Raw genomic sequence first — 21,314 nt, 5'->3', positions numbered from 1 at the left:
CATGGACAGGCCTGTACCACATAACCCTTACCCAACGGCCCTCTTCCCTTTAGACCATTTCGAAGATGGAGGGGGAGACACATTGACCCAAACCAAGCACCTTTGCCCGGCCCTGTGTCTATATCTACAACCCTGGCTCCCCGTAACAGATCTACGAGTCCAATGCGACAATGTTTTACCCCCAAAGGAGCAATGTTACAAGACATGGCCAGACATGGCCAGGACTACTTTCAGCACCAGGACAATTATACTGAACGGCTCTCCAAGTCTGTCGCCATGGTAACCATGGACAATAAGTACAGCAGCCGCTCGGCTCTGTGACTGTGGTCCATTAAAAGACAACGGAGGTCGAGTCATTTTGAACCCATGGATTGACTGAGATCATGGTTATTCGTAATGGCTTAAAGGAACATTTGTCATTCCTCATCTGATTGGATGATGAACAATGGAGGTAGTTGGGGGGGGGGCAGAGGAAAATGAATCTGGGAATTATTCCTGGGTCGTATTCATTAGGCACCAAATGGAAGAAAACAGACTGAAACAGGGAAGAACTTCCAATAAGAAACGCTAGTTGACGTTTTCCGTTGCAAAACATTTGGCTACGGTGTGCCTTAATGAATGCAATCCAGGTGGCTGAAACATTCACCGCATTGCAGATAGAAACTTAAAGTAATAGAGCTGGGGATTCTCCCATCATCGTATTGTATCATTGATTCTCTTATCAGTGTTGCTCTATGTAGCGTATTTCTATCTGCAATATTCTGAGCGTGTCACCCCAATGAACACACCCCTGGAGGGGAAACCGGGGTTACTTACTTCCTGCATTCCAGGATACTTTTTGAATTTCCTTTTCTACAGTATGTTCATAAAGTGCATTCGGGAAGTATTCAGACCCCTTCACTTTGTCCACATTTTATTACGTTAGTCTTATTCTAAAACTGATTAATGTTCCTCATCAATCTATACACAATACTCTATAATGACAAAGCGAAAAACTGATTTAGACATTTTTGCAAATGTATTCAAAATAAAACGCAGAAATACCTTATTTACATAAGTATTCAGACCATTTGCTATGAGACTCGAAATTGAGCTCAGGTGCATCCTGTTTCTTTTTATCATCCTTGAGATTTTTCTACAACGTGATTGGAGTCTACCGGAGGTCAATTCCAAAACATTTCTGCAGTATTGAAGGTCCCCAAGAACACAGTGGCCTCCATCATTCTTAAATGGAAGAAGTTTAGAAACAACACTCTTACTAGAGCTGGCCACCCGGCAAACTGATCAATCAGGGGAGAAGGGCCTTGGTCAGGGAGGTGACCAATAACCCGATGGTCAGTCTGACAGAGCTCCAGAGTTCCTCTGTGGAGATGGGAGAACCTTCCAGAAGGACAATCATCTCTGCAGTGCTCCAACAATCAGGGTTTTATGGTAGCGTGGCCAGACAGAAGCTACTCCTTAGTAAAAGGCACATGACAGATCCTTGATGAGAGATCCTTGATGAAAACCTGTTCCAGAGCACTCAAGACCTCAGACTGGGGAAAAGGTTCACTTTCCAACAGGACAACAATCCTAAGCACACAGTTTTTGCTTTGTCATTGTGGGTAGATTGATAAAGGGGGAAAAAACTATTTAATCCCTTTTAGAATAAGGCTGTAACGTAACAAAATGTGGAGGGGTCTGAATACTTTCCAAATGCACTATGTGACTCATAGTCGGCCCATGTCTTCTTACTTTACTACGTAGGGTATTCTTGTTTAATGTCAATGCTCAGGGTTGAAGTGTTCTAGTCATTGTTGTTTTGTAGTCGAGCCTACCTCTTCATTAGGCTCTGTTGCACCAATTGTACACACAGCTGTCAGTATCAGTTCTTACCTGTTAATAAGACCACATCAGTGTTCAATCTAAAGACAGTATACTGTATAAGGAGCATAGTCAGATTATGTAGTGCTCTTTGCATTTGTTGTCATGCTCATTTTTGCTTGTTCAATTTTAGTTTTTCTAGTAAAATAAAGTGTTTTCAGGTCACTGTAATATAATTTGTCAAACAAAATGGTTTCTCATACGGTCCTTGTGGTGTTACTAATACCTCATAATGCACAGGCACACCCATCATTGTGTTTACTGTTGTCTTTATCTGTCAATGTCAAATGACTGTCTAGCAATGATATCATTGAGGCATCCATGGTAGTTTTCATGCCCTCTACAGTTTAAAAATCACAACTGCATTTAAAGTAAATGGGTATGGAGTCGGCACAAAACAGTGTTACAGTAACTATAACCATCTGAACGAGTTCTAAGTGGTGTCATATGGAAGTAGCCTACTGCAGTCTGCTACATAAGCATGTATTGCTTCATGGATGTACTGTATGGAGATTTAATTCAATACAACTTATGTATCCTCTGGCAATTTTATGTCCAACTGCAATCCAGTGTCTGTTTGATTGTCTGTCAATTGTCCGAGAAGCTATAACACAAACCCTCTGGCCCACAGAGACTGTAGCACCTTTTTAAGGCAGTTATGGCTGTTGTAAAATTTGTCATATTTCTCAACGCAGTCTCTCAGGGTCTGTCATACTTTGTAGGCTAGCTGTTGAGCCTTAAGAAAGTCGCTATGCCCAGGTTCCCAAAAACAGTTCAGAAACGGAGCAATGAAGCTAGGCACGCCCTGCCAAATTTAAGGAAATCACTGGCACTTTGGTTCATCATTACGAGACCACAACAGCCTGCCATTCAGTCTGTGGTTCTCTCCTGGTCACTGCAGACTTCATCACCAGACCATAGCGGTCTACTAACGGTCACTGTGGTTCTGCTGCGGTTCAATGTTGTTGGCGTCTTTTGCGGTGCTGCCGGCGGCCCTGGTCCTGGATGCCCACGGGGGGGTCAGGGGTCAGCAGGCCATCACACATCCTCTGGTAGACAAGGCTGGAGTCAGATGCCACCACACACAGGAGCATGGGCGAGCCTCTGGCAAGCACTGACCGCACACTAGGAGAGGGAGGAGAAGAGGTCAGAGATGGACCAAATCATAGATCTGTATAAAGAAATGATCTTACATTGAAGAAAATACACAGTAATCACACTCCAGTTTCAGTTTGCCTACATTCTTTGGGGCCGGCTGCGTTCATTATCCGCTGGTGTTCCGCAAGTGTTGCAAAATGTTGATTTGTGGCGTAATCTAACGTTGGGTCAATTCCATTTCAATGACAGTCAACAAATTCCAATTCCAAATGTTCCTCGTTGAAAAGTTGGGTACTACCTGAACTGACTAGAATTTAAATGGAATTGACTGCAACCCTGTAGCATAGCATCAGTCTTATTTTTGTACATTAATTAATTCCTTTCTATGTTCCCTGCATTTGGAGGTCTTATAGCTGAGTGGGTATTCGATAAAGAGACCCGGTCTTATCACCTTCTATGGCACAGGCCTCTGTGTACAGGTAGTGGGAGCACCGTCTGAGTGGGCTCTCCTTCCTTCTCCCTTCCCTCCAGCAACACCAGTCGCAGCTCAGAGCACCCCACTCCACTCACCTCCTTCCACTGACGCACTGTAATGGAAAGGACAGAGATGATTCGCTAGCTAGCTAATGTTGGCACAGTCAGGAGCATGATAAGTAACTTGCTATACACAAGGTACACCTGGCTAATAATAGGTTTTCATTGCAAAGTACTTAGTTTACATTTTATGTAGCCTAGGTAGGTTTATACAACTGATATCATCTGTAGCACTAGCCCTTGCATGTCCTCTTTTACCTTGTGAGGGAAATTCCCCGACGCTGCCCAAATGCTCTGTCTAAACGCAAATATGCCTCGCCCGCAATATGGTTTTGGAACTTAACTTTCATATATATATATATATATATATATATATTTTTGCATTTAGACAGAGCATTTGGGCAGCATCGGGGAATTTCCCTCACAAGGTAAAAGAGGACATGCAAGGGCTAGTGCTACAGATGTGTGTGTTGGAGTCATTAAAATTCATTTTTCAACCACTCCACAAATTTCTTGTTAACAAACTATAGTTTTGCCAAGTCGGTTAGGACATCTACTTTGTGCATGACAAGTCATTTTTCCAACAATTGTTTACAGACAGATTATTTAACTTCTAACTCACTGTATCACAATTCCAGTGGGTCAGAAGTTTACATACACTAAGTTGACTGTGCCTTAAAACAGCTTGGAAAATTCCAGAAAATGTCATGGCTTTAAAAGCTTCTGATAGGCTAATTGACATAATTTGAGTCAACTGGAGGTGTACCTGTGGATGTATTTCAAGGCCTACCATCAAACTCAGTGCCTCTTTGCTTGACATCATGGGAAAATCAAAAGTAAAAATCAAGAGCAATTTCCAAATGCCTGAAGGTACCACGTTCATCTGTACAAACAATAGTACACAAGTATAAACACCATGGGACCACACAGCCGTCATACCGCTCAGGAAGGAGATGCGTTCTGTCTCCTGGAGGTGAACGTACTTCGGTGCAAAAAGTGCAAATCAATCCCAGAACAACAGCAAAAGACCTTGTGAAGATGCTGGAGGAAACGGGTACAAAAGTATCTACATCCACAGTAAAACGAGTCCTATATCGGCATAACCTGAAAGGCCGCTCAGCAAGAAAGAAGCCACTGCTCCAAAACTGCCATAAAAAAAACTGACTACGGTTTGTAACTGCACATGGGGACACAGATCATACTTTTTGGAGAAATGTCCTCTGGTCTGATGAAACAAACCGTTTGGCCATAATGACCATTGTTATGTTTGGAGGAAAAAGGGGGATGCTTGCAAGCCGAAGAACACCATCCCAACCGTGAAGCACAGTGGTGGCAGCATCATGTTGTGGGGGTGCATTGCTGCAGGAGGGACTGGTGCACTTCACAAAATAGACGGCACCATGAGGAAGGAATATTATGTGGATATATTGAAGCAACATCTCAAGACATCAGTCAGGAAGTTAAAGCTTGGTCGCAAATGGGTCTTCCAATTGGACAATGACCCCAAGCATACTTCCAAAGTTGTGGCAAAATGGCTTAAGGACAACAAAGTCAAGGTATTGGAGTGGCCATCACAAAGCCCTGACCTCAATTATATAGAAAATTTGTGGGCAGAACTGAAAAAGCGTGTGTGAGCAAGGAGGCCTACAAACCTGACTCAGTTACACCAGGTCTGTCAGGAGGAACGGCCCAAAATTCACCCAACTTATTGTGGGAAGCTTGTGGAAGGCTACCCGAAACGTTTGACCCAAGTTAAACAATTTAAAGGCAATGCTACCAAATACTAATTGAGTGTATGTAAACTTCTGACCCACTGGGAATGTGATGGAAGAAATAAAAGCTGAAATAAATCAATCACTCTCTCTACTATTATTCTGACATTTCACATTCTTAAAATAAAGTGGTGATCCTAACTGACCTAAGACAGGGAATTTTTACTAGGATTAAATGTCAGGAATTGTGAAAAACTGAGTTTAAATATATTTGGCTAAAGCGTATGTAAACTTCCGACTCCAACTATATATATATATATATATATATACATACATACACACACCTTTATTTTTTTTATCCCATCCCCACAGGAGACCTTTTGTCTTTAGGTAGGCCGTCATCGTAAATAAGAATTTGTTCTTAACTGATTTGACTTGTTAAATTAAATTTTACAAAATTGCATGGCAGTTGCAGCGCGTTCTGTGTGGTGCATAGGTTGGATTTATCGAAGGTATGAGTCAAACATTCAGATGATGCTGCATACTATTTTGCGCAATGACACGGTCGATGTGATCGAGGCTTAACACTTGCTGGAAATGTGGAATGGAATGGTCCAATGGAAATGGGAGTGTGCTTCTACACCTGCATTGCTTGCTGTTTGGGGTTTTAGGCTGGGTTTCTGTACAGCACTTTGAGATAGCAGCTGATGTAAGAAGGGCTATATAAATACATTTGATTTGAAGGAGAGAGGATGTCTCATACCTCGACTGGAGGCTGTCTTACTGCCGGCTGTAACTTTGCTAAACTCCGTACATTAAGTGGATCTTTTGTATTTGAAAGATAATTTCTTGGTAGTATGAAAGATACAAATGTTTCCAAAACCGTATTGCATGCGTTTTGAAAAGTTAAAAAAGAGCGTCGGGATTGTAGTTCACATTGAGCTGTCCTCAATTCCTTCAGCTGAAAACCCAAAAGTGGGGCCGGGTGGAAGCCCCCTTGGGTAGCACTCGCCTGAAAGGTCAAGTGGCTAGCTTGTGATGATGCAAAACAGAGTTGATTGTCGATCCAATTCATGGTTAACTCACCTTCAGCAAGATCCAGGTACACCAAGAAAGCTGCATGCACTTGAGCACTGTCTCCAACATCTAGGTTCATCAGATGCTGGTACTATGAGCATGAGGGTAACAGTTTAAAACGTTAGCTAGTACTGCATCAGTTACATTGGTGCATCGGTTATTGTTGTTGTTCATGCCTAACATCAGCTATGTTTGTTGATGGCATTTGGCACTTACCATTGGATGCTGTAAAATCCAGTTAGGGGGAAGTGGTTTCTCAATTACATCCTCGTCTGTTTTCTTCGTCAACTCCGACATATTTCCTCGTCTATATTTTGTAAATCACTTTAAATCCCACACATACACTGTGATGCTGACAACGTGGGAACTCTGTGAAAGTGCCTCACTCCCATTTAGAACGCTAAAGTACTGCAATGTAAACGGTCCGGGCGAATTTCTTTGCCGGTATTACAAGTTCCGGGGCACTTCTAACTCCCTTTCTTTAGGTAGATATGGAGATGTGTTTTAATTATGATTTTTTAAATTTATTTTTTTAAGTTAAACTAACAAAATCAAATATTTGATTAGGTGTAAAACTTCAGTAAGCGGTTAGTGTGGACAACCTAATCATGAACCTGGTCTACAGCACCAGACAGACAGGTGCTTCTTCTCATAGATCTGAGTCTCTTTAGTTAAATTCTTGCCTTGGGAGAGTAACTTCTTACTGAAAAACTGCATTGCTATTCTACGTGCCAAATGTATTTATTGTAGTATGTGAGCTTACACTTAATAGTTAGTCAGTACTTATGGTTTCAGTGAAAAACAGAACACATTTGCAAAGAAATTACACATTTAATGTAATTACACAACTACAAATACCTAGGTGTCTGGTTAGACTGTAAACTCTCTTTCCAGACTCACATTAAGCATCTCCAATCCAAAATTAAATCTAGAATCAGCTTCCTATTTTGCAACAAAGCATCCTTCACTCATGCTGCCAAACATACCCTCATAAAACTGACTATCCTACCGATCCTCGACTTCGGCGATGTCATTTACAAAATAGCCTCCAACACTCTACTCAGCAAATTGGATGTAGTCTATCACAGTGCCATCCGTTTTGTCACCAAAGCCCCATATCCTACCCAACACTGCGACCTGTATGCTCTCATTGGCTGGCCCTCGCTTCATATTCGTCACCAAACCCACTGGCTCCGGGTCATCTATAAGTCTTTGCTAGGTAAAGCCCCGCCTTATCTCAGCTCACTGGTCACCATAGCAGCACCCACCCATAGCACGCGCTCCAGCAGGTATATTTCACTGGTCACCCCCAAAGCCAATTCCTCCTTCGGCCGCCTTTCCTTACAGTTCTCTGCTGCCAATGACTGGAACGAATTGCAAAAATCACTGAAGCTGGAGACTCATATCTCCCTCACTAGCTTTAAGCACCAGCTGTCAGAGCAGCTCACAGATAACTGCACCTGTACATAGCTCATCTGTAAATAGCCCATCCAACTACCTCATCCCCATACTGTTATTTATTTTATTAATTTTGCTCCTTTGCACCCCAGTATTTCTACTTGCACACTCATCTTCTGCAAATCTATCACTCCAGTGTTTAATTGCTATATTGTACTTATTTCGCCACTATGGCCTATTTATTGCCTTACCTCCGTTATCCTACCTCATTTGCACACACTGTATATAGACTTTTTCTATTGTATTATTGACTGTATGTTTGTTTATTCCATGTGTAACTCTGTGTTGTTTTTTGTGTTGCACTGCTTTGCTTTATCTTGGCCATGTCGCAGTTGTGAATGAGAACTTGTTCTTAACTAGCCTACCTGGTTAAATAAAGGTTAAATAAATAAATAAATAATGAACATTCTGTCTCAATGTTCAAAACAATGTTAAAAACAATGATAAAAAGTTAACAACACACAACTAAAATGACTATTTTGCTTGGAAGGGGTATCTGGTTTTCATCTGCCTGAGCAACTCAGTGAGCCTGAAAAATAAAGACAAAAAAATAAGGTAAAAAAACTGTTATTTACAACTGTGTTGACAGAATGTCTTGCTACGATATTAGTGAACTGAAATACAGAATACAGAAATACGCGCTCTGTCTCCTTTCCTCTGCCCCACTCTCAGTGCTCTCCAGAGTCCATGGAAGCAGCCAGTTCCTGCAGGCTGGTGGAGGACTCCTCTCCAAGGAACAAAGTGTTTCTGGTGGTCAGTACCTCAGCTTACTTGTTGTATCATCGTTCACAGCTAGAAATGTGCCATCCTGAGGGCCTACAGAGCTCACTGGCAACTCTCCAGGGGAGATAAAGGGAATCGTTAAAATCACCTATAAGTGACTTTGTTGAGCTTCACAATCAATTGTAGATACTTTCGGATGATTTGGACATTATGAGCGAAAAAAGCTCATATCAGTCCCATGACTTGAATGGAATTTGTGCCACACATGCTAAAACGTCAGCATGTGGAAACAGTTCCAGGGAAACTAAACCAAAGCATGGATTGCTGTCATACCTTGTCCATAGACTGCTTACAGGGTAAGGAAACCAATGTGTAATTAGTGAACTATCCCTTTAAAACATACTAATAAGCCTGTAATGGGGAATTTTGTTTGATTAATTCCTCACCTGTATTCCTCTCCTGTTCTGTTACTAAGTACTGAGGTTGGTATGTTTGACCTGTTAATTAAACTGCCAGTATAAAATATCAGCCAGTGTTGAGTGTTATGGTTAAGGTTTGATGCCACACTGAGCCAAGGGCACACTGATATTGTGACACTGTATGATTCTGTAGCCGCTGATGTTGTGTCTTCCTCCCAGCCTTTGGAGTTGGTGTTTACAGAACATTTGTTACTGTCTGATTAAAATATAAAGTGCCTTCTCAGATAAGGACTGCTAGACATTTTCTCTGCTTCTATGCCGGTGATGTCTCCCTTTTGCAACTTGTTATTAAACTTGATTTATGATTGACAATATCCGCGCCTGCTCTTCTCTTTTACAACAATACAGAAAACCCTAAAATCCCCTATTACAATACCCCACCAACGTTAGACAACGATACAGAAAACCCTAAAATCCCCTATTACAATACCCCACCAACGTTAGACAACGATACAGAAAACCCTAAAATTGCTGAAATAAAGTATATGAAATCAAATAGATAATAGTGAGATTAACTGATTAACTGACACAGACATTTTGGTGTAGCAGGAAGATCGGAATGCTGTGAACCCAGAGGTTCTGAGTTCAAAACCCAGGTGAGGACATGTTGAATAATAATTACTGTATGAACATGCACAATGTAATCATGTACGTCAAAGTGTGTTAAATATGTAAGTTGAAAACATTGTAAGTTACAGGCTCTGGGTGGATCAGTGGTTCACCAATTGGGGTCTTGATTGGCTTGTCAACAGTAACAAGGGGGGGCATGTGAAGAGATGTTTTTTTGGGGGGGTGGGGCACGAATGTTTCTTTGGGACCATCAGGAGACGTTGTAAAAATGTATTCAGGGACATTGCAGGAACAAGCTGGGAACTAGACAAACCTCCAGAGGGCCATATCCGAACATCCTACTTTTTCAACATCATGAACAACATCTTGCAATGTTTCTATGAAACATGTCTAGAACATTAATATCTTATATTCTGAGAACATGGTAACTACGTTCTAGGTAAATTCTATTTGACATTGAGGAAATGGTCTCTTGGAAACGGTCCTTGCACATCACTGGAAATGTTCCTATGAAAACTTTAGGTAATGACATAATGAGACTCTTAAGGAAACATTCTCTAAAGTTGTGGGAACGTTTGTATTTAGCTGGGATATGTCTAAATTGGTAGTCCTACACCGCAAGGAAAACCCCCAGAGAACATAAATAATAAAACATATTTGGGTGGATAGATAGTCGGCTTACCAGCCGTTCACCGGTTGTCTTCACACTGTCTGCATCTCACCTACCAGATCAGTGCCACATACTCGACTTGCACCATTCATCCATTCTCAGCTGCAGTACATGTAGTTCAGGAAGGAGATCGAGCACCCTTACGGAAATAATGCCGTTTGAAATTGTGGGTTTCGGATTGCTTTTCTTGATTTTGACCGGGATACTCCCATACAACACCTGTACAGAAGACTTGATAACTGAACCCGTAGAACCTGTCCTGCTCGAGTCTTTGTTGCTGAAGCCTAAAGTACTGCTCAGTATCCTTGCGCGCAATGCGGAGCACAGTCTTCCCTACTTCTTGGGGTGCATAGACAGGCTGGAATATCCTAAGGATCGTATCGCCATCTGGTAAAACATTTTTTAATTAAAACATTTTAACCTATAATTTAATAACAAAATTTAACATTTTTTAATTAAAACATTTTAACATATAATTTAATAACAAAATTTAATATTTTGTTCCACATTGTTTCTTACTTTTAGATATTTTACCCTTTGAAATAAATCCAATTATTTAAATTATTTATCATATCCATGGTTAGTCAGAGTATGGCTAGCTCATTGAGTGATGTAAACTAAAGCAGTCACGTATTGTCACATTGTTGCCCATCAATTCCAGAAGATACCACATGCTTTCATTTTGGGAATATTGGGTATTTTTGTGTAAAGAGCATCAGATTTTAGTTTTGAATTGAAAAATTCCTCAGTTCCACTAAGGACGTTACTGAGGTGGAGTTCGATAGATTATTTACAGTATCACCCAGCCCTATGGGCTAATTATAACTGCATTTTACCATAATAAATGAATAAAATATATATCAATCCCTGAATGGAGGGCATTTTCATTGGGCAAAACCTATTAAAAACCAGTTGCTGTCAGTGGATTAAGTGGCCTGAGTTCAACCTCTCTACCGAAATACTCAGAGATGAATATGAGATGAATGTGAGAAGAGTAAATAGTGGTCTGGGAGCAGAGAGAGAGGGTGAGATGTGAAGTGGAGTGGCATAGCATGGTGAATGACAGCGACCAGGCAGAGAGAGAGAGAGAGAGATAATAAAGAAGTCTATGCTGATGTAATACTGTAAAATGTTTTTATCTGAAGACACTTACAGCAAATCACATGCTATGTAGAAATCTGGTGTCCTGAACCTCTGTTCATCATGCTTAAATCTAGGTTTAATCTGGTGTCCTGAACCTCTGTTCATCATGCTTAAATCTAGGTTTAATCTGGTGTCCTGAACCTCTGTTCATCATGCTTAAATCTAGGTTTAATCTGGTGTCCTGAACCTCTGTTCATCATGCTTAAATCTAGGTTTAATCTGGTGTCCTGAACCTCTGTTCATCATGCTTAAATCTAGGTTTAATCTGGTGTCCTGAACCTCTGTTCATCATGCTTAAATCTAGGTTTAATCTGGTGTCCTGAACCTCTGTTCATCATGCTTAAATCTAGGTTTAATCTGGTGTCCTGAACCTCTGTTCATCATGCTTAAATCTAGGTTTAATCTGTGTCCGGGAAACCCGGTCCAAGGCTCATGTGGGAATCAAATTTAAAACCATGGTGTGGAAAGCACTATGCTCCAACCAACTGAGCTATCTGATCCAGCCAGTAGCACTAGTGGGCTGATGCTCTAGCCACTATGTTCCAGTGCTGCTGCAGACCACAGTGTGGACAACACCACAGCCATGCTGCAGGAGTGGATCAGAGGGGTGCAGAGCCAGTATCATTCTGTGAAGTGGACACCCATGGAAGAACCAAGGTGAGCACACTCTGAAATACATCCTTCCATTTTCTCCACATTCACTTTTACATGTCTTCTTCTCAGACGACCCACCTTTCCCTGTGAAGCTGGGGTGTTCAAAACTATCAAGGACCCATATTGTGCACTCTTGTCATTCAATATCTATGTCAACAAAAGTCAAGAATAAAGACCTCTCCACTCATTTCTCTCCTTCCATCTCCCCCTCTCCCCTAGCTCGCATGTGGGTGAGTTGGGGCCGAAGCACTGGCCTAACTCTCGGTTCACCCACGTGATGAAGCTAAAACAGGCTGCTCTCAAATCAGCTAGGGCTCTCTGGGCTGATTACATACTGGTGAGGTCACCCACAACTCAACACAGTGGGACAACAACACTCAGTAGTAGGTGTCATTAGGCGCAGAGGCATCACATTTTGAGATGGCAAACTGTTTTGTTTTAGGCACTGTTCACTGTTACAATAACGACACCTTCATTTTTTTAAAGTTGTAACTGGTCAAAAGTACCAAAAATAGCCAATTGTGAATTCCCCTCACTTTACTTGAGCCAGCCCGCAGAAACCCAGAATTTCCACTGAGATGATTCCTTCTTCAATCAGTTTGTGGACACTGACAACTTGCTGACCAACCGGCGGGTGCTGACTGAGATGATAGCAGAGAATTTAACGGTGGTAGCGCCCATGTTGGAGTCCCGCGTCCTCTACTCCAACTTCTGGTGTGGCGTGACCCCACAGGTACACCCTTCATTAATCTCTGTCACAATCTCTCCAACTTCTCCAACTTTTTCTGGCCCACAACTGGACCCATTCTCAGAATACAACTTTATTGTTTAGCTGCCATCCAAATGTTTATTCAATCTGAAGAACACTTGTCTATCTGTCTGTCTGTCTGCCTACCATGCCAAGCTTGTCTGTCTGTCTGCTTGTCTATCTGTCTGTCTGTCTGTCAAGCTTGTCTGTCTGTCTGTCTGTCTGTCTGTCTGTCTGCCAAGCTTGTCTGTCTGTCTGTCTGTCTGTCTGTCTGTCTGTCTGTCTGTCTGTCTGTCTGTCTGTCTGTCTGTCTGTCTGTCTGTCTGTCTGTCTGTCTGTCTGTCTGTCTGTCTGTCTGTCTGGCTGGCTGGCTGTCTGGCTGGCTGTCTGTCTGTCTGTCTGGCTGGCTCTGTTAGTGTCATGGTGAAAAGGGTTTTGGTAGGGGCAGGGAAACAGATGGAGCCATTCCTCTGATGATTTGCCTTCTGCCATCTTCGCATCACCACTCCCCTAGCCACTTTCCCTTAGTGCCTCTTCTGTCCTTTCCCATTTTTTTTTTCTTCTGGTTTGTCAGTTTTCTATGGCATTGATAGTCAATTCAATTAGCGAGTATGTCATTTTTTAGATATACACTCAGAGGCCAGTTTATTAGGTACACCACCTCCTTTCACGAAAATGGATCGCTCCTTTCACGTGGCCTTGGCTTGCTATATAAAGCAGGCAGAAAGGCATCGAGGCTTAGAGACTATTAGAGACTGTTTGGTTGAACGTTAGAATGGGCAAAACGAGTGACCTAAGCGGCTTTGAGCGTGGTATGATCGTCGGTACCAGGCGCGCCGGTTCCAGTATCTCAGAAACGGCCTCCTGGGGTTAACACGCACAACGGTGTCTAGGGTTCACAGAGAATGGTGAAACAAACAAAAAACATCCAGTCAGCGGCAGTCCTGTGGGTGAAAACAGCTTGTTGATGAGCGGTGGAAGAACGGCAAGAATCGTGCAAGCTAACAGGCGGGCCACAAACAGGCAAATAACGGCTCAGTACAACAGTGGTGTGCAGAACGACATCTCAGAACGCACAACTCGTCGGTCCTTGTTAAGGACGGGCTATTGCACCAGACGACCACACCGGGTTCCACTCCTATCAGCTAAAAACAAGAAGAAGGTGCTCAAGTGGACGTGTGATCACCAACACTGGGCAATTGACGAGTGGAAAAACATTGCCTGGTCCGACGAATCCGGGTTCCTGTTGCATCATGCTGATGGCAGAGTCAGGATTTAGCGTAAGCAGCATGAGTCCATGGCCCATCCTGCCTGGTGTCAACGTTACAGGCTGGTGGTGTAATGGTGTGTGGAATGTTTTCCTGGCACACGTTAGGTCCCTTGATACCAATTGAGAAATGTTTCCATACCCCAAAGAATTCAGAATGTTCTGGAGGGGGTCCAACCCGGTACTAGATGGGTATATCTAATAAACTGGCCACTGAGTGTAGATATCAAGAATCTTTGTAACCCATGAGGATTTATACATTTAATGCTCATTAAATGTGTTTTCTTTTGTTAATTCATTGTATTATACCATCTTGCTTTTGTGTTCACTCACCATTGTATTTGAAGACTTAAATTATTCACATTTCCAGAGAGCATACTATTGAAGTTTTTTTATTCATCAAATACATTTATGTCAAGGGGCCACAGAAAATGTAACGATGGGCCGAATTGGCCCTGGGGACTCTATTTAAGTTTCTCTGATCCACTGTGTCTCTCCCTGCCCTCTTAGGGTTACTACAAACGCACCCCTGAGTACATCCCCATCAGGAACTGGAAACGCCAGGGCTGCTTCGCTGTTCCCATGGTGCACTCTACCTTCCTGGTGGACCTGAGGCGGAGCGCTACCCGGGCGCTGGCCTTCCACCCTCCACACCACGATTACACCTTCCCCCTGGATGACATCATGGTCTTCGCCTTCTCTGCGCGGCGGGCAGGTCAGTCATAGAGTCATAATGAATTGTGTTAAAATGCTCAGTTTCCTTACTGTGTATTGAATGTGTGTCATATCTTAGTTCAAATAGTCATTGTTTTCTTTCAAATACTTTAGTTGCGCTTGATTGAGCTTGTCTGGCGCAGTGGAACCAGGGGAATAGCCAGGCTATGTGGCACTCCAGGCAGGCTCAAACAAACACTGAATTATTATCTATATGTATTATGTTTTATGTGTCTAATGTTAAACCTGTGACTCCATACAGATGTGCAGATGTACATATGTAATAGAGAGCATTATGGGTATCTGCCACTGCCTCTGAAGCAAGAGCAAAGTCTGGAGGAGGAGGTGGAGAGCTTTAGCCACACCATGACCGAGGCTCTGAGTGAGTACTCTGATGCACACACAGGGGCGGCAGGGTAGCTTAGTGGTTAGAGCGTTGGGCTAGTAACTGAAAGATTGCAAGTTCAAATCCCCAAGCTGACAAGGTACAAATCTGTCAATCAGCCCCTGAACAAGGCTGTCATTGAAAACTGACTTGCCTAGTTAAATAAAAAAATAAACACACTACCCTCGCTATATTTTAACATATCTCTCCACTCTTGACTTTCTTTCTTTCCTGCTATTCCCTCTCCTACAGACCAGTCTCTGTGATGCCGTTTGACTTTCACTTTCACAGCCGTGTCAGAATTCTCACTCTTCTGTTATCTCTTTTGCTTCTCCGTCTCTCCCCGTCTCTTCAGAGAATCCCTAAACTGTTCATTAATGAGAGACTGACGAATTCCCTTACAAATCATAGATGGCAAATGTCTTAACACAGTGTGATCTGCTTTTATCTTTTATCTAGTAATAAGAGTCTAATACAGGTATTTTTCTTCAGTCGATTACCTCATGAAGCCGTCCAAATACATGCACCATACAGCTAAACCTCTGGAAAAGATGGGATTTGATGAGGTACTGAGAATGTACTTACAGTATATCTACACTATTATATATCTACACTACTGTATATCTACAGTATATCTTTAGTCATCCACTGTCATTGTTTGAAAGAAATCCCAGAAACGTCTATTTCATACAAATCATGAGAAAGGTGATAATGGATGGAACAGTCGGATTTTAGTGATCTGTTCTCCCCGCCTTCATTCTAGATCTTTCTGATTAATCTGAAGCGTCGCATTGACCGGCGGGATCGAATGCTGAGCACCCTTGCCGTTCTGGGCATTGATATCACACTGACAGAGGCGGTGGATGGCAAGTACGACACAACAATCCAAAAGCACTTTACATAACCGTCTGCACCTGTTATTTCGGAAGGAAATAAAATACATTGCCTGCTATCCATACTGAATCCTCACTCCTCTCCACTATGGTTCCACTCTGGCTCCTGAGTGGCGCAGCGATCTAAGGCACTGCATCTCAGTGCTAGAGGCATCACTACAGACACTGGTTCGATTCCAGGCTGTATCACAACCGGCCGTGATTGGGAGTACCATAGGGCGGCGCACAATTGGCCGGGGTAGGCCATCATCGTAAATAAGAATTTGTTTTTAACTGACTTGCCAAGTTAAATAAAGGTTAAATAAAGTATGTAATAAAGTGAGCATGGATTCCTCAAACATGAAAGGTTGATGTATTATCAGTATGTTAATTTCCCTTTGATCTTTTGTTCTACCGTTCTGAATTGAATCAGAAAAAGAACAGGTGCCAACACTGCACAGGTGCAAACTTGTAGTAAATCTAGACCTACGCACCTGAGCTGGATTTGAACATTTAATTATGTTTTATTAATCTTTTCTTTTCTTCTCTTTTCTTCAGAGCCCTGAACTCCTCCCAGCTGCAAGCGATGGGCATAGACATGTTGCCTGGGTACAAAGACCCGTATTCGGGGCGTGTGCTGACGCGAGGGGAGATCGGCTGCTTCCTCAGTCACTACAACATCTGGAAACAGGTACACATCCAGTCTATACATGAAACAGGTACACATCTAGTCTATACATGAAACAGGTACACATCCAGTCTATACATGAAACAGGTACACATCCAGTCTATACATGAAACAGGTACACATCTAGTCTATACATGGAACAGGTACACATCTAGTCTATACATGAAACAGGTACACATCTAGTCTATACATAGAACAGGTACACATCTAGTCTGTACATGAAACAGGTACACATCTAGTCTATACATGAAACAGGTACACATCCAGTCTATACATGAAACTGGTACACATCTAGTCTATACATGAAACTGGTACACATCTAGTCTATACATGAAGCGGGTACACATCTAGTCTATACATGAAACAGGTACACGTCTAGTCTATACATGACACAGGTACACATCTAGTCTATACATGGAACAGGTACACATCTAGTCTATACATGAAACAGGTACACATCTAGTCTATACATGAAACAGGTACACATCTAGTCTATACATGAAACAGGTACACATCCAGTCTATACATGAAACAGGTACACATCTAGTCTATACATGAAACAGGTACACATCTAGTCTATACATGAAACAGGTACACATCTAGTCTATACATGAAACAGGTACACATCTAGTCTATACATGAAACAGGTACACATCCAGTCTATACATGAAACAGGTACACATCTAGTCTATACATGAAACAGGTACACATCTAGTCTATACATGAAACAGGTACACATCTAGTCTATACATGAAACAGGTACACATCTAGTCTATACATGAAACAGGTACACATCTAGTCTATACATGAAACAGGTACACATCTAGTCTGTACATGGAACAGGTACACATCTAGTCTATACATGAAACAGGTACACATCTAGTCTGTACATGGAACAGGTACACATCTAGTCTATACATGAAACAGGTACACATCTAGTCTGTACATGGAACAGGTACACATCTAGTCTATACATGAAACAGGTACACATCTAGTCTGCACATGGAACAGGTACACATCTAGTCTGTACATGAAACTGGTACACATCTAGTCTATACATGGAACAGGTACACATCTAGTCTATACATGAAACAGGTACACATCTAGTCTGTACATGGAACAGGTACACATCTAGTCTATACATGAAACAGGTACACATCTAGTCTGCACATGGAACAGGTACACATCTAGTCTGTACATGAAACTGGTACACATCTAGTCTATACATGAAACAGGTACACATCTAGTCTATACATGAAACTGGTACACATCTAGTCTATACATGAAACAGGTACACATCTAGTCTGTACATGGAACAGGTACACATCTAGTCTATACATGAAACAGGTACACATCTAGTCTATACATGGAACAGGTACACATCTAGTCTGTACATGAAACTGGTACACATCTAGTCTATACATGAAACTGGTACACATCTAGTCTATACATGAAACAGGTACACATCTAGTCTGTACATGGAACAGGTACACATCTAGTCTATACACGGAACAGGTACACATCTAGTCTATACATGAAACAGGTACACATCTAGTCTATACAAGGAACAGGTACACATCTAGTCTATACATGGAACAGGTACACATCTAGTCTATACATGAAACAGGTACACATCCAGTCTATACATGAAACAGGTACACATCCAGTCTATACATGAACCAGGTACACATCTAGTCTATACATGGAACAGGTACACATCTAGTCTGTACATGAAACTGGTACACATCTAGTCTATACATGAAACAGGTACACATCTAGTCTATACATGAAACTGGTACACATCTAGTCTATACATGAAACAGGTACACATCTAGTCTGTACATGGAACAGGTACACATCTAGTCTATACATGAAACAGGTACACATCTAGTCTATACATGGAACAGGTACACATCTAGTCTATACATGAAACAGGTACACATCTAGTCTATACATGAAACAGGTACACATCTAGTCTGTACATGGAACAGGTACACATCTAGTCTATACATGGAACAGGTACACATCTAGTCTATACATGAAACAGGTACACGTCTAGTCTATACATGACACAGGTACACATCTAGTCTATACATGGAACAGGTACACATCTAGTCTATACATGAAACAGGTACACATCTAGTCTATACATGGAGCAGGTACACATCTAGTCTATACATGAAACAGGTACACATCTAGTCTATACATGAAACAGGTACACATCTAGTCTATACATGAAACAGGTACACATCCAGTCTATACATGAAACAGGTACACATCTAGTCTATACATGGAACAGGTACACATCTAGTCTGTACATGAAACATGTACACATCTAGTCTATACATGGAACAGGTACACATCTAGTCTATACATGAAACAGGTACACATCTAGTCTATACATGAAACATTTACACATCTAGTCTATACATGAAAATCGATTCTATACACTTGCAAACTTTTTTTGGCCCGAAAATCCGGTGTTTTTATGTCAAACGGTTTTGTTGCATTTAAGTCTTCTGTGATGTATACAAAGTGTAATATTGGTATACAAAATCAAAACTGAATAAATTTCAACTCTATATCTGACATGGTACAGGTGTCTTCTTTTTTAAGCCCATAACCATGTGTGCCTGTCGTATACTTTAGTTTCAAAGTAGATTTGTTTAAGACCACCAAGAATCACTCTGTGTGACCCTGATTTATCCCACGGCAGTAAAAGGATAATGATCTGTAACAAGTGCTCAAACTACTTTAGATGTAAAGATATAAGATAGAAAGCAATGTCACTTGTTTTAATGTATCACGTATTTGGAGATTCAACCCCTGGCTCAGTGGCTGTCCTGTGGTGCATGTCTCCCCCTAGGTGGTGGAACAGGGACTGCAGCGTGTGCTGGTGCTGGAGGATGATGTGAGGTTTGAGCCGCGTTTCCGCAGCAGACTGGTGACCATCATGGAGAACGTGGACCGAGTGGGACTGGACTGGGATCTGATGTGAGGGCTGAATGGCTGCATACACACTCGAACATAGACAGGCAGACAGACAGACAAGATGCCAACGTGTGTCTGATCTTAGGATGCAGCATAATAGTGTAAAATGGCTTATTTTTCTAGGAATGCTTTATAAAATGAACAGAAAGATGTTGACTTTCCTCTCCCTCTCTCTCTCAGCTACGTGGGGCGTAAGCGGCTGCAGGTGAAGCAGCCGGAGCGCTGGGTGGAGGGGGTCAGTAACCTGGTACACCCTGACTATTCCTACTGGACCCTGGGTTACGCCCTCTCCTTGCAGGGGGCCAAGAGGCTCCTGGGAGCCCGGGCCCTGGGCAAGATGCTACCTGTGGATGAGTACCTGCCTGTCATGTTCAACAAGCACCCAAGGTGAGTTCCAGTGGTCGGACAGGCTTTTAACTGCAGTGTCCACATTCTCACTCTATCTCTCTCCCGCAAGCATCTTATTCACCAAGCACATGCTTGTTGAGTGACATTTGTCCCCGCAAACCCAGTGTTTGCTGATCTTAAGAGACCAGGTAGAGATTAAAACGGTGCAAACAATATGGCGGTGGTTCCAGCCAGATCTTCCAATGGGCCTTTTGGAGCTAGGAGAAGGGGTTGTTTTCATACAGGGCATGTGTTGTTGTTTTTTAATTCTCCTCAACTCTCCTTGCCCTCAGGGAGGAGTACATGGCCCAGTTTGAGCAGAGGGACCTGCTGGCGTTCTCTGTGGAGCCACTGCTCCTCTTCCCCACCCACTATACTGGCGAGCCGGGCTACTTCAGCGACACAGAGACCTCCACCATCTGGGACGATGAGGCCACAACCACCGACTGGGATCGGCAGAACACCCAGCGAAGCAGCAAGCAGGACGGCCAGGGACGGCCTATGCCCCCAGGCATCGTCAAGGAAGGAGGAGGCGTGCCCCCACCCTCCTCTGCCAGCAATCAAAGAGATGAACTCTGATGAGTTGAGGTCACATAAACACACACGTTACTCTTATGATTAATAAATCAAATCTTACATTGCCATATTGGCTGGCAACATTCTTATCTCTTGCTTGCTACGGCTAACTTACAGTCACATCAAACATTGCAGCCAGAATAACAGTAGCTGCATTTGCATTTGTTTAAGCTGTTTTCTAGTGAACTTTATTTGGATACATGCATAACAATGAGCTAATGTGGCACGATTTCGCCTGGCATATCATTTATTTATTCAACCTTTATTTAACTAGGCAAGTTAGTTAAGAACAAATTCTTATTTACAATGATGGCATTGACATTGTGCGTTCACAATGCATTCACAATGACATTTTGCTCTCTCTTCAGGACACTGTTGATCAGAGGAGCTAGCCAACAACACAGCTAACACAATCACTTCAAACTGAAGCTGGAAATACTGCAAACTAGCTGCATCTCGTTTCGTTTGACCTTTTTTCAATTGACATTACTTTATATATATCCATCAAAATTATGTCAGCTGATTCATGATTTCGACTGGTTTAGAAACGCTACATGCCTATCTGTCTTGCCCCGACCCCGACACGTTCATTACTATGGAACAGCTGGAGATCTAATTGTAATATTGAAACAATGTTGCAAATGTCGGGAAGACAGACAGCAAGGTTTATACAAACCTCCGCTGTTGAAAACTAAATGTTAGTCT

At 42.3% G+C, this 21,314-nt stretch overlaps 2 protein-coding genes across 2 annotated transcripts; one reads left to right on the top strand and one right to left on the bottom strand.

Moving 5' to 3' along the window:
- Nucleotides 1–1,996: 1,996 nt before the first annotated feature.
- tsen15 (TSEN15 tRNA splicing endonuclease subunit) lies at nt 1,997–6,707 on the bottom strand. The gene is made up of 4 exons (XM_071375659.1): nt 6,501–6,707; nt 6,294–6,375; nt 3,413–3,548; nt 1,997–2,988 (listed from the first exon to the last, which is right to left on the bottom strand). The coding sequence occupies exons 1-4, from the start codon at nt 6,579–6,581 to the stop codon at nt 2,820–2,822; spliced, it is 468 nt and encodes a 155-aa protein (XP_071231760.1). The 5' UTR covers nt 6,582–6,707; the 3' UTR covers nt 1,997–2,819.
- Nucleotides 6,708–10,237: 3,530 nt separating this feature from the next.
- On the top strand, nt 10,238–20,838 carry LOC139559622 (procollagen galactosyltransferase 2-like). The gene is made up of 12 exons (XM_071375772.1): nt 10,238–10,574; nt 11,874–11,984; nt 12,201–12,318; nt 12,580–12,714; nt 14,507–14,711; nt 14,973–15,092; nt 15,588–15,661; nt 15,859–15,965; nt 16,526–16,658; nt 19,522–19,649; nt 19,827–20,033; nt 20,327–20,838. Exons 1-12 carry the CDS (start codon nt 10,336–10,338, stop codon nt 20,610–20,612), a joined length of 1,863 nt encoding a protein of 620 aa, XP_071231873.1. The 5' UTR covers nt 10,238–10,335; the 3' UTR covers nt 20,613–20,838.
- Nucleotides 20,839–21,314: the final 476 nt, after the last annotated feature.

This window comes from Salvelinus alpinus, chromosome 30 (genome assembly GCF_045679555.1).
Source record: "Salvelinus alpinus chromosome 30, SLU_Salpinus.1, whole genome shotgun sequence".
In the NCBI taxonomy this organism is placed as follows: Eukaryota; Metazoa; Chordata; class Actinopteri; order Salmoniformes; family Salmonidae; genus Salvelinus; species Salvelinus alpinus.
This window is presented reverse-complemented; position numbering and strand designations above follow the sequence as displayed.

What these genes read in the sequence shown, in the direction of transcription:
- tsen15 (XM_071375659.1), bottom strand. Translation starts at nt 6,581, where the DNA reads ATGTCGGAGTTGACGAAGAAAACAGACGAGGATGTAATTGAGAAACCA. An exon ending in GTACCTGGATCTTGCTGAAG is followed by an intron (nt 3,549 to 6,293) that starts GTGAGTTAACCA and finishes TTTCCATTACAG; the next exon opens with TGCGTCAGTGGAAGGAGGTG. An exon ending in AGAGGCCTGTGCCATAGAAG is followed by an intron (nt 2,989 to 3,412) that starts GTGATAAGACCG and finishes TCCCTCTCCTAG; the next exon opens with TGTGCGGTCAGTGCTTGCCA.
- LOC139559622 (XM_071375772.1), top strand. Translation starts at nt 10,336, where the DNA reads ATGCCGTTTGAAATTGTGGGTTTCGGATTGCTTTTCTTGATTTTGACC. An exon ending in TCTGGGCTGATTACATACTG is followed by an intron (nt 12,319 to 12,579) that starts GTGAGGTCACCC and finishes TTCTTCAATCAG; the next exon opens with TTTGTGGACACTGACAACTT. An exon ending in CACCATGACCGAGGCTCTGA is followed by an intron (nt 15,093 to 15,587) that starts GTGAGTACTCTG and finishes ATTTTTCTTCAG; the next exon opens with TCGATTACCTCATGAAGCCG.